The sequence below is a fragment of the Malaclemys terrapin genome, chromosome 1 (assembly GCF_027887155.1).
Source record: "Malaclemys terrapin pileata isolate rMalTer1 chromosome 1, rMalTer1.hap1, whole genome shotgun sequence".
In the NCBI taxonomy this organism is placed as follows: Eukaryota; Metazoa; Chordata; order Testudines; family Emydidae; genus Malaclemys; species Malaclemys terrapin.
Window position 1 is genome coordinate 95135000 of NC_071505.1, and position 13092 is coordinate 95148091.

The 13092-nt window shown below is 46.5% G+C and overlaps 1 protein-coding gene across 17 annotated transcripts in view; it reads left to right on the forward strand.

The window, feature by feature from the left end:
• The first annotated feature begins 304 nt into the window (after positions 1–304).
• RBFOX2 (RNA binding fox-1 homolog 2) overlaps positions 305–13092 on the forward strand; it is a 252347-nt gene continuing 239559 nt past the window's right edge. For 4 of the 17 annotated variants that reach the window (XM_054032357.1, XM_054032297.1, XM_054032376.1 and 1 more), the window contains exon 1: positions 307–706. In XM_054032357.1, coding sequence (XP_053888332.1) covers positions 533–706 — 174 coding nt within the window. In that variant the 5' untranslated portion in view covers positions 307–532. Of the gene's footprint in view, positions 707–13092 lie in introns of all 17 variants that reach the window. The other 13 variants (XM_054032280.1, XM_054032314.1, XM_054032349.1 and 10 more) reach the window with 5 other exon arrangements.

The window sequence follows — 13092 nt, forward strand, 5'->3', positions numbered from 1 at the left end:
GCTGGACGTTGACCCAGCCACCCTGCTCGGGCAGGGAAGACTCCACCCCTGGGGACAGAGCTGCCCCAGATTCCCCCGGCCCCACCCCATCCTCTGGGCACCCAGGCCCGAAGTACCCTCTGCTTTGTGTGTGGCCCGGCCCGGCCCCGCCCCATCCCATTCCCGAAGGTTGCCGAGGCCCCGCCCCCCCCGTTCCCGAAGGTTGCCGAGCGGGGGTCGTGTCGCCTCGGCTCTCGAGCTGGCGTTTCCGGAGATAGCCGAGGGGCTCCGGCCCGGCCCCTCCCCTCCTCTCCCCGGCTGCTGCTCCCGCCGCCGCCTCCTCCCCCTCTCCCGTGGCCGGCCCGAGTAGCTCGGCAGAGCGGCTGCTGCGGGACGGACTGTGCTGCTCCTGAGCCCGCTCCCTGACCCTTGCCCCGGCTGCGCCGGGCCCGCAGCGCCACCGGGCTATCGCGACAAGCGGGGACCCTATCGCCAGTGTGCGGCTGCGGCGGCTCCCCCAGGGGACGCGGGGCGGCCGGGGGGTCCGGCTCGGATGGCGGAGGGGACCCAGCCCCAGCAACAGCTTCTCCCCGGCGGCGGAGCCCCCCGGGGCGTGAAGCGGGAGCCGGAGCTGGAGCAGCCCATGCCCGGAGGGGACGGCGCCGAGACCGGCCACAGCAAGCGGCTGAGGACAGAGGCGGAGGCGGGCGGCGGCGGCGGCATGCAGGTAGCGGGGCCCCGGGCCGAGCGGGCAGGCGGCGCTGGGGGCCGGCAGGCGGAGCCGGAGCGGGAGGAGGGGGCGGTGCAGGCTCGGGGGGCACCCGCCAACTGGGGGGCAGGTAACTGGGTTGTGTGGGTCAGCGAGAGCCTTGCAGCGGAGGAGCGGCGGGATCGGGACCAGGATCAGATCCTCTGGGGGTACCCGGTCGGGCCGATGACCGCGGGGACCGGCTCGGGAGAGCGGGGGGAAAGGAGCCGGCCAGGTAGGCTGAGGGAAGGAGAAGGCCGGTGCTGACCTGGGCAGAGATGGGACACTCTCCGGAGCCGGGGGGCATGGGCTGGCCCAGGACAGGTAGGGGAATGAGATTGGAGGGCGATGTGGAGTTGATTTGGGTTGTGGGTCAATTCCCCACCAGGAGCTTTATGTTCCCTGCAGCAGAAATGAAGCCAGTTTCCCGAGAGGTGTTTTCGCTCTTCCTTGTCCAGTGCCGAACATAATAATCCAAAAAGTTACTGATTCTAATGGAGAATACAGTGCTGATTCTGGAGAGTGCCCCTAAGGATATCAGTGTTTCGATTAGAGGCACACTTAGTTTTCAAACTGTTATTTTTGTGAGCACTCTCTTAAATAATGGGGCTTATTTGTTTTTAAATTCCTTTAAAAACAAATGTATACAGGTTTTTGTTTGGCTGTTTTCCCTGTTCTATTGATGTTTGCAAGGATCTTCTCAACAATGAAGAAACTGATGGGGCTATATAAGAGAAATTGTGAAACTGACCACATGCAAAGTGATTTCAAATGCACAATGTAAACAAACTGGATAAAAATAGAGACATATTTTGTTAATCTAGTTGTTAACAGTAATCTGAGGAATTATTTATAACAAGATCATGTTTAGGGTTTTCAGACCTGATATTTTCACGTTGATATCTTTCACTGTTCCATATGCCTATTTATTAAAAAAATTAACACAACCTTAAAAATACGCCATTCCATCCTATAGTTTTGATTTTTAAGTACTGACTTTTCTGATGTTAAAGGTGTGGTAATATCTAAAACTGCAAAGACTGTTGTAGAATTGTTGGTATCCAATGTGGGGGCTGCCCGCCATTAACATATTTTCTTTTGCCAAATCACTATGTCTGTTGCACTGAGTCACTGGATGCCTATTTCTATCTTGGGTGCCTCAGATTGGTGACAGCTGCGTATTGCGGACTTCATTTACTACTTTTGTTGTTGTTGCTGTTTCTTCTGCTTTTTCCAGTTTTTAATGAATGGGAGAATATAGAAATTAGGAGTTCAGTGCTAGTTTACAGGATGGGAAGAGGCATCTTGGGGTTGGAGTATTCAGTGTATGGAGCAGAGGTGTCTTGGATAACATGAGGGAACAAGGAGGATCTGGTCTGTAATCTTAGAGCCTACTCTCCCATAGATATAGATGGGCATGAGTTTATGAATTCACATGGGTACGTCATCACAATGTACTATTTTAATTTATCAAGGGTACAGTTCTTCTGGGGACAGTCTTGTTTCTGTTTGTTCTTCACTGGGCCTTTCATTCCCACACGGCTGGATATCTCCCTCTGATTGTAGCTTCTGTGTACTGTATCACAGTCTGTGTAATGGCAGCGCTGCCCTGGGAGATGCTACGGATGGGAGTGGCAAAGGCAAATGGTTCGGCCATCGTGCATGTGTGTTTCTAATAATCAATGACACTTGGCCAGATCTTGCTCTTGTGTGTTTGTAAATAATGTCTAATTGAAGGTGCAGCTAATAAACAAGAGAGGGTATTTCTGCAGCATATGTTGGTTGTTCCCAGGATTGGCAAAAAGAGCACTACCACTTATTAGAGTTTGAAGGCAGACATGTCAGCACATGAAAGAGTCTTCTATCTTCTTGCCCCTTTATGTTTTGATCATCATTAATGAAATGTTCTCTCCTTTTTCAGATGCATTTGTTTGGAGTGCTTTTATTTTTATTTTCTCTCTGGAGATATTTTACACAATGTGTTTCTGCTAGAGAAGTAAGCGGGTGGTCTCCCTGCTTCTTGTGCTGTTTCTTGCACTGGATGTGTTGGAACTCTTTGAAAACAACGTGATTTATTCATCATATTTTTTCTGCTCTCATTCCTGCTTGGGTTTGTGGTTCTTGTTAATAGTCTCTGAAGGGAGATTTGTGTCCCATTTAACATGTTTCTCTCCTGACCCCTTCCCAAGTGCCAATACAATTTTTCTTCACTTTTATTTTCTGGTTATTTCCAGATTGGATGCTGGAGGCTTTTTTTTTTTTTAACTACCTTGCAGCAGGAAGTATTTGTTTGGAGATCTCCTGTATCTGGCCCTTCCTGGTGTTCTCTCTCTCTCTCTCTCTCTCTCATCACACTCAACCCCCATTTTCCCTCGTATCCCTCCTTTCTCACACCATTATATCAACTGAACTTGATTTGGAACATCACACATTCAATTTGTAATGCCCCCTGCTCCTCCAGGGGCTGCCACACACTTCCCTCTTCATTCCTGGTTGCAATGATATTTTCCCTGGTATAAAGGTCTTGACGTGTGAAGACTATGCGTGAGTGCACTGGAAAAGCTGCTCATAATAGAAGGGAAACTTGTATATTGCATTTAGCTTGATACTTATGAATGAATACATGAACAGTCTGATATGAACTTCTTCCATCTTTTAGGAGTTGAAAGCCAGGACATATGTCGTTGTTCTTGTGTACACACATGAGATGCACTGGTTTGGTTAAATAATGGTGGCTAATTTGGTTTACAGTTAGTTTACCAATATGTTTGTTCACACAGGCGTTTGCTCTGATTTAACTAAATTAAATAAACTCAGGTTTTAAATTGAACTGGTGCAACTCTTGCATAGAAAAAAGGCCCACCTAAATTTGGGCAGGGAATGTATTTTTGTTATGTGTGTGTACAATGCCTATCGTAATAGGACCCTATTCCCTGATTGGGGCCTTTAAGTGCTACCACAATACAAATATTAAATAATAATATATATGAATGTTTTCCATACAGGTAATGTAGGCAGACATACAATTCTAGCAACACAGGAAAAAAATTACAGTAAAAGTCCTTTTGATCTGAAGTTTCACATGATTTTTAGGCCAGACGAGAGTGATTTGTTTGTTTTTTTGGAAGTTTTTTTTTTGGTGGTTGGGAGTGGGCCAGTGGAAAGTTTGAGGCTAATCAGACAAGTAATTTTTGAGTTATTGTTTTTAGAAAAAATGGTGGTTCTTAATGTTTTGGAAATTTATCCTTATAACTTATTTTCCATCATGAGAAAGAGTGCCCAGACACTTCTAACTTTTGAAGTCACTAATTTTTTAACAAATCCTCCATGTAAAAGTTAGGCATGATGCTCGCAGAAGTTGTGAATTGCACATACATAGGGTCTGTAAGTATCGGAGGTTTTATGGAAGCTAGAAATAATGTGAAACCAGTGACCTTATGTTGTGGCTCCTGCAGGTCTTTTACAGTCTCTAGTTACTATTCCAGAGGTATTAAGCTTAGTAGCTGCTGTTTTCAAAATGTTGAGACTCTGTGCCTGTAGAGCTTGTAAAGGTTGTGAAGGGTCCTGAACTGCCATATCTATCACAATTTCCTTTATGTTAAAGCATTACATATTAATGTCACCGTTAGGTAGACAGTGAATCAGAATAAGGAAAAAGAGCGTAATGTTGTAATAAATCAACTCCCAATTACTGAAAAATCGTAACTCTTCCATAAACCTAATGATGCTTTTTTGTCTGTGTATATAGAATTGAAAAACTAGGTCACAAAGAGAGACTCAAGATAGTAACTGGATATTGAAAGGCTAATGCTGGGGACAAAGTGTGCGTTAGGTGCTAATGTAACCCCTAAGTATATTGAGTTTCTTATTCTTCACTCTCTCTCTCAGCCCTGGCACTAGCAGACAGCTTACACAGTTAGGGTTTCATTATCTAATCCATCTCTGATCAGCCTGGATAAGCCCTGTTTGGCCGGTGCTGATCTTGTTAGTAGGGTGGTGTAAAGCCGCTTGAGCTGGGATTGGGACAAATCGGATCATAGCTGGTATCTGAATCGGACATATTTCTGTTAATCAGGCTGTGGGAGGGGGAAAGAATTAGCCTCAGCAGAAGGTCCAACATAAGCTGCTTCTGTCTCCCTGTGGCCTGTAAGTGGCATATCTGCTGTACTGGGCCAGTAATGTGTCCTGGGAGGGCTTGGATGCGTTTGTAAACTTTTTAAACAGAGTCCCAAGTGCATTGTTGCTTCATCTATTAACCATTTAAATACTGTGGTGTAAGAATGTAACTTTCTTTTCTGGGGGTTTTGCTGTTCCGAAGTAGTGATTCATTGGTTCACTTGAGCACCAGTCCCTCTGCTTGACCTTGATCCACTACTTCTCCAAGAGGTTGCCTGTTGTTCTGATTGAAGGAAGAGTGCCACTGAGACAAGCACATCTTTTATTTTTGTGCTGGGTTGGAGGAGAGAAATGGTGCATTGAACTGGGAAGTGTGCACTCTTTCTCCTTCTCTAGGAGAAAATGAGGGGAGAAGAATGGAATTGAAAAACATCATTAGTATGGAAAACATTGTGTTGGACATGTCCTCCCTGCCCTCTTCATTGTGGCATTAAAGGAATGCCAGCCAAGTGGGATGCACAGGTTCTTGGCCACTGCTGGAGAAAATGTCCAAGTGCTTCTCTTCTGATTGGCCTGTGAAGGGGCTGAATTACTCACCCACGCCAACCTTTTGTGTTTTCCACTTAATTTTGGGGGTAACTATCTGAATTTGCCTTGTTTTGTGAATTAAAATATTTTTGCTTCTGTGGGTGAGGAACCTGGTACTGGTGGTGGTGGTTGTACTATGAATCTGCTAGTAAAATCTTTATTTTTTAAAGTAAAAAAAGACTTTATTTTACAGCACATTTCTTTTGGGAACGACCTATATGGCACCTGCATTCAGTATCTCTGTGAGGCAGGTAAAAGGAATTGCCTCTTGTCAGCTATAAATCTAACTGGGCATTAATGGATCTTTAAGTAAGGTGTGTGCTAAGCAGGCCACTGATGTTTTCAATGCTAATGATGCTTTTTCTCCTTCTTGCCATTCTTGCATCTCTGGTAACAAATTTCCAAAGACTGGGTTGGATTTTGCAAGGAGAAGAGTTGACTGGGACTGTAATAGGCAGGAGGAGTCTGGTTGATCCATCCTTTTGTAGTATGGGTGCATCCCTAGGAAGCTGGCTGGTTACCAGGTTCTCTAACTCCGACAAAGAGGAGCAGATAGTTTAGGGAGAATGCTGTAGAAGGTGCACACTGGGCTTGGACTTCCCTCCTTTCTGTCACTTACTCGGTGGCCATCTCTTATGAGTGATACCAGGAATGTAGAATATTCTTAGATAGAACTGAGCTTCATTTTCTGTATTAACCCGTGTCTGAGGTTCAATGAGGGATGTAAAGGGAGTTTAACTGGGAGACTGTGGGTTTATAGAAGTTTTTGGATGTAGACAGGCATATTCATGTTGATGTGGAGGTACATAATAAACCATCCTCTGGTTCATAATTATTTCTCTGTTCACTTTTATTCTCTGGGTTTTTTAGAATCTCTATGTGGATGTTATAGTTGCCTCATAGGTGAAACCTGGGAAAGTTTTATATATTCTTCCCCGAGTTTAAAGGGAGCCTTTGGGAATAGACTGAAGGCTGTGACTGGTAGAGAAGCCGGAAGCTCTTTATAGCTGGCTCTTTTCCTCCTCATTCAGGAAGATAGGAAAGCCCCAGATAAATCAGATTGATGCAGTAGAACACCAAGAGAGTCTGTCAATATTTCTCTGGATTTTAGAGGTGTGTGTTTAAAGATGATAGCTGGAATTGCAAGTCTAGAAGCCAAATCAAGGTCTGGTTCTTCTGGGGGCTGTTTTCTTTCCATATACAGTTGGGTGCTCTATGAACAATTATTTTATAATATTTCCGATTAGAAACAGCTGGATGTTTGCATTTCACAGAAATCCTGGGATCGTTGTGGCCATTTTGAAAACTTTATTGCCCACTTAGCCAATGAGGTTCATAACCAGGGTATCACAATGCAACCAGAATGCCAGCCCTCCAGGCTTCCCCTGTGAGTGGTACTCTGTGTTATTTCCAGTGGTTTCACTTGCGGAATCTCCATTTCACAATACACTTGAGTTCACACCTCGGGTTTCATAGTTGTTGTGGAGAAGGAGGCACTAGTCCAGAGGTGGGCAAACTTTTTGGCCCGAGGGCCACATCTGGGAATAGGAATTGTATGGTGGGCCATGAATGCTCACAAAATTGGGGTTGGGGTATGGGAGGGGGTATGGGCTCTGGGGTGTGGCTGGGGATGAGGGTTTAGGGTGCAGGAGGGTGCTCTGGGCCGGGAGCGAGGGGTTTGGAGGGCGGGAGGGGGATCAGGGCTGGGGCAGGGGGTTGGGGTGTGGGAAGGAGTGCAGGCTTTGGCTGAGGGTGCGGGCTCTGGGGTGGGGCTGAGGATGAGGAGTTTGGGGTGCAGGAGGGTGCTCCGGGCTGGGATTGAGGGGTTCGGAGGGTGGGAGGGGGATCAGGGCTGGGGCAGAGGGTTGGGGCGTGGGGAGAGGCTCAGGGGTGCAGGCTCCAGGCAGCGCTTACCTCAAGCGGCTCCCGGAAACAGCAGCATGTCCCTTCTCCGTTGGAGCGCTGGAGAGGGCCATTGGAGTGCGTAGGAGCCCGAGGGGGGCCATGCCGCGGCTTCCAGGAGCTGCGTGGAGTGGTCCCCGACCCTGCGCCCCAACTGGAGCGCCGGACAAGCCCCAAATCCCACTTCCCAGCGGGAGTTTGAGGGCTGGCTTAAAACGGCTGCAGGCCGAATCCGGCCCATGGACTGTAGTTTGCCCACTCCTGCACTAGTCACTTGAGGATCGTAAGAAGCCAGAGTCACATGCTGGCTTCCTGCCTTACTCCAATCTCTATCTGTGGCTGTATTTACACTGAGGATTTTCCCATTGTTGGTCTAGCATTATAGTGAAAACATTAGTGTACATGGGTTCAGATGACACAGCTGAAAAAATGCAAATGCCTAGTATACACTAGTGATTCCACTGTTGCTAGTACTGCTGGGGTCAAACTGGGGCTGGACTAATGGTGGGAGAAGTGCTGAAAATTCTCAGTATAGGCAAGACTGTCATTCAATCAACTGGCAAGTCTGATAAAGTTTGAGCTGTCCTGTATAACTGGGTGTAAAAGTAAGAGAGCAAACGGTCTGGGAGGAGATTAGCAGGTGCTTTGGGTGGCATGGCAACCTAATATTTAATTTCCCCATATGAAATATTAATTGACTGCATTTGTGTGTGTGTAAAAAGCCTCTTCTGAGCTATTTCAGCTAAGGGATTAGAGGAGCATCCAGAAGTAAAGTGAGAGAGGCAATTAGAGCTAACCAGTTCCAGTTCACTGAAGCATTCTGTTGATCTACATTTTGCAGTGGTATTGAGGTGACTTTGGAGTGTAGCTGTCATGAGATAATCCCACAGTTTAGGGATTAAAGCCAGTTGGCTGAGTTTTGGGTCTTAATTCCCTCTGCTCTCCAGTGAATTTCATTTTGACCACAAACGCTTCTGAATTTAAGAAAAACGCTCTGTATTTTCTCAAAACACTCCCCCCCCCCTTTGTATCAGTTTTGCAGTTATACACACATTTCTATACTTATGGCTATGTTGACTCAACCTGTTGCAACCCTTGCTATGCACTGGGCTTTACTTAAAAATGTCTGTTTGATTGTTTTGCAATGTGGATTCCCGCTTGTGGACTGTCTCCAAATTTTTAGGCAGGAGCTTGTGAACGATCCCAGTACCATTGTCATCTGCCTTGGCACGCAGACATATGGTACTGTACCTAGTGAATGCTACCAAAGTGGCTTTGTTGTTGGGCTGGACTGGGACAGTAGCTGTATGGGAAGATATGATTTGCTCAGATGGCTTAACATTCTGGTAAGGCAGCAGGAGTTGTGGAAGATGGCTCCTAGTTTATTTTGTGAGGAATGGTATCTACCGTATTTTCCGGCGTATAAGACGACTGGGCGTATAAGACGACCCCCAACTTTTCCAGTTAAAATATAGAGTTTGGGATATACTCGCCGTATAAGACTACCCCTCTTCCAACGCACACCAAAAAAAAATTTAAAAAACATCAGATTTGATTTCAATATGGTAATTTTAATTCAAATGCTTATGACATGCAGGTACTTAGCAGGAAAACTGTCACTTATAAACATAAGGCTGTTTGTCATCAAACATGTAAACATAAAACAGTGCAAGTGGATTAAACTTTTCCTAATTCACTCTAAAGCTGAAAGGAAGGATAAGACAATAAACCCATGGGAGCTGCCATGCTGTTTGTTTTCTAAGCTGTCAACCAAACTGGAACTGATGATGATAGGAGGAAGATAACAAACAAGAGAGAGAGAGCAAGTGCCGGGCAAGTCCCTGGCGAGTTAGCAACGCCCATCATAACTGCAAGCTACGGTATTTTTACAGGTTTTGCTGGCGTGACAGTTTCCCTTTAAAAGCCTTCAAAATCCTCCTGTTCGTCATCTGATATCATAAGTACATCAATGACATCTTGTGATACATTTGTAAGGCAGTCATCGTATGGATCGAATTCCGTATCAGATGGTGTGGTCTCAGCTTCGGCTTCCTCTTCATCTTGCCACAAGTAGTCGTCCTCCATACCATCTAATGAATTTGGTATGCCACACTTCTTGAAAGACTTGATTACTGTTTCTGCATCAATATCATTCCAGGCTTTTATGACAAACTTGCACAAAACATCCAACTGTGGAGCACGCATGTTTCCTCCTTTTGTGAATGACTTTTCGCCGCTAACCATCCATTCATTCCACTGTTCTTGAATGCGATCTTTAAATGGCTTGTTTAGGCACACATCCAGTGGCTGTACCAACGATGTCAATCCTGCAGGAATAACTGCCGCATCTGTGTTTAGTCTTGCAAGCATTTGCTTGGTGCTGGGAGTTAAATGAGCCCTGAACATATCCCACACCAGTAGACTACATTTTTGAATAAGTCCACCTGGTCGCCTGCTCCATACATTATCAAGCCATAGCTTTACCCCTTCTTCATCCATCCAGCCTTTTTCATTCACATGTACAAAACAACCAACAGGGAACTTGAATTTCAGCATTGTTTTTCTTTTAAAAATAATCATTGGTCTCAGTTTGGCGCCATCAGCTGTGCATCCTAGTACCACTGTAAAACTGGACTTCTCATGTCCTGTTGTTTTAATTAAAATTGTTTTTTCACCTTTTTGATGGACAGTTTTATTTCCAACCATATCAAAATTCATTGGAGTTTCATCCATATTTCCAATACTACTTAACGCATAGCCATGTTTAGTGCGCTGTTGTATTACGTATCGATGGAAACTATTTACTTTGCTATCAAGATCTGCAGGTAATTTTGGGGCAATTTTCATCTTTTGCCTCAGTACCATATTATGCCTTCCCATGAATCTAGTACACCAGGATACAGTGGCCTTAAATCTGTTGCTGTGATCTGGGTTAGATTTGGCCCACTGAAGTGCAAACAAATGTATTTTATTTCGTGTCACTACATAACCATTTTGGCGATGCTCATTCACCATGTCTGCTACATGTTTTTCGAGTTCTGGCCAATGTGGAGTGCCTCTTCTTAATGCAAACTTACCCCTTGGCACACTCTTTAATGCTTTTTCATTTGCTTTCCAGTCCCGAACCATCTTTTCTGTTACTCCATATTGTCTTGCAGCAGCGCAGTTATTATGTTCCATGGCAAAGTTTACAACTTTAAGTTTGAAACTGGCTTCATATTTCTTTCTTCTTGCTGGTGGAGCCATGATGGGGTTTTGACTGTTGGACATTTGTATACTGTACTGTATGTACTGGTGCTATACTATATGAACAGGTACAGATACTGGTGCTGTACTGTATGTGGTACCCAGTATACAACAATCAGCCAATCACGGCAAGCGATGTACCTTACCGGCGATTGGCTGGTTGTTGTATACAAAGCCTGCTTGGATTGGTCAGCTCTCCCTGCCTGCCCAGCCCTCCCTGTCTCCAAGACTATCAGAGCGGTAGCGCAAACACACCTCTTTCACCCATCTGGCCCGCCCTTGTATCCTATTACCTCCTTCTCTGCCTCTCAGATCTCGCACATGCGTGCCTGCGCCGCTTCACTGCAGTCCTCAGGAGCGAGATCTGAGAGGCAGAGAAGGAGGTACGGTAATAGGATACAAGGGCGGGCCAGACGGGTGAAAGAGGCGTGTTTTTCTGGGCACAGCTCCGCTCTATCTCTTTTTTCCATACCCCGGGCGTCCTGGACGCCTGCAGCTTGCTCCGCCCTTCACTTACACCTTCCCGGTGAGGCGCCCCCTCACCTCGTCATCGGGCGGGGATGCGGCCGCGGCCGTTTTTGAGCTCCCCCCACCATATGCGGCGACCACAGATTCTCCAGTCCGGCTCGGAAGTTTCAGCACCCGCCCTATAAGACGACACCCGGCGTATAAGACGACCCCCGACTTTTGAGAAGATTTTCCTGGGTTAAAAAGTAGTCTTATACGCCAGAAAATACAGTAGATTTGAACATGGGCCTCGTATAGGGCAGTGCAAAGAAAGCTCTTGCGGCTTCTGCTGGCTCAGTCACTGAGAGATTGGGACCCTATAAACTAGCACTTCATGGTAATCTGGGGTGTGTGGGAACAGGATGTTCCATGTGAGCTAGGAAGTGTGGGACTCAGACTTCTGCTTGGATGGGTCTCCTCTACAGCAGAATATCCACCCCACCCCCACCCCTTGCTAACCAGTGTGATTGATTGTGTGTGTCCCTGTTGTCTCTGCCAAGGGAGAATTCTTTGCTCAGGATAATTGGATGCTTTCTTCCAGGGACATAGGTTAGACGAGTACTGTTTATTTTTCTTTATGGTAGTGTTGGTTTTGTCTGATCATAATTGCCTCCACTGTAATAAAAATACTATTTAGTGCAAAGATGGGACGAACCTGTACTATTAAAAAGCAGAGGAGGGTGATGGGTTTTGAAACCTCTCCCTTCCCTCTATTTGTGGCTAAAATCCTAACAGAGGAGCTAAAGAAATGGTCTTGTGTAGCGTTTCTGTGTTTTGGATATCAAATTATCTTCCCTAGAGGCTCTTGAGATTCTGGGATCTGGATCTAGATCAGGCTCCTCCCAGGGCCTGGAATGCATTCTGTTAGCTGAGGCTTTCTGCGACGCTTGTCCTATTCTGTTATTTTAGAAGAATTTTGCAGACATCTGGAGTAATTGCCACCATCAGGGGTGATGTCCAGGAGTGAAATCCCACTAAGGCCCCACTTAAGTCTTAATTTAGTATTGTGTATAATAGCAAAAGGCAGTAATTGGGACCACAGGTATATAATTTGTCTGTGGTTGCAGTTTCCTCTCTGAGGGGGGTGGGAGTGGAGCTTTAATGTAGAATATGCTCCATCTACCATACAAAAGCAAAACAAAACTCAAGATTTATCAGAGCTGTGTACTTTCAAGTGTGCAGAATGCGGGGGGAATGACAAAGTATATGTCCAAACTGTCTTCATTCCATACACCCTGCCTCAGAAAAATCCTCCGTATCTTTTGGCACAGAACGATCTCAAACCGAGATCTATTGACACAGTGCAGCCAAGAGGATATAAGCACCATCATTGCCAGGAGGTGTTGGAGATGGATTGGCCATGTGCTTCGGATGGAAACTGATTCTATCACCAGAGTAGCAATAAGATGGACACCTGAAGGCAAGCGAAAATGAGGACGACCGAAAACAACATGGCGAAGAGCTGTGGAAGCTGAGCTGAAAAACCTGGGGCAGAGCTGGGGAACCATTGAAAGACTTGCCAGAAACAGACAGGAGTGGAGGAGCTTCGTCGCTGCCCTAAACGCCAGAGGCATAGTGGGAACATGATGATGATGATGACCGTAGACCAGGGATTGGCAACCTTCAGCATGTGGCCTGTCAGGGTAAGCCCCCTAGCGGGCCGGGCCGGTTTGTTTACCTGCCGCGTCCGCAGGTTCGGCCAATTGCGGCTCCCACTGGCCGCGGTTTGCTGTTCCAGACCAGTGTGGGCTGTGGGAAGTGCCATGGGCTGAGGGATGTGCTGACCGCGGCTTCTCGCAGCCCCCATTGGCCAGTGGGAGCCGTGATCGACCGAACCTGCGGACGTGGCAGGTAAACAAACTGGCCCGGCCCGCCAGGGTGCTTACCCTGGTGTGCTGTGTGCCGAAGGTTGCCGATTCCTGCCATGGACTACTGAGGCTTCAGCACTACCCTCTAGAATCACTGGCTCTCAACCTTTCCAGGAGTCTGATTTGTCTTGTGTACCT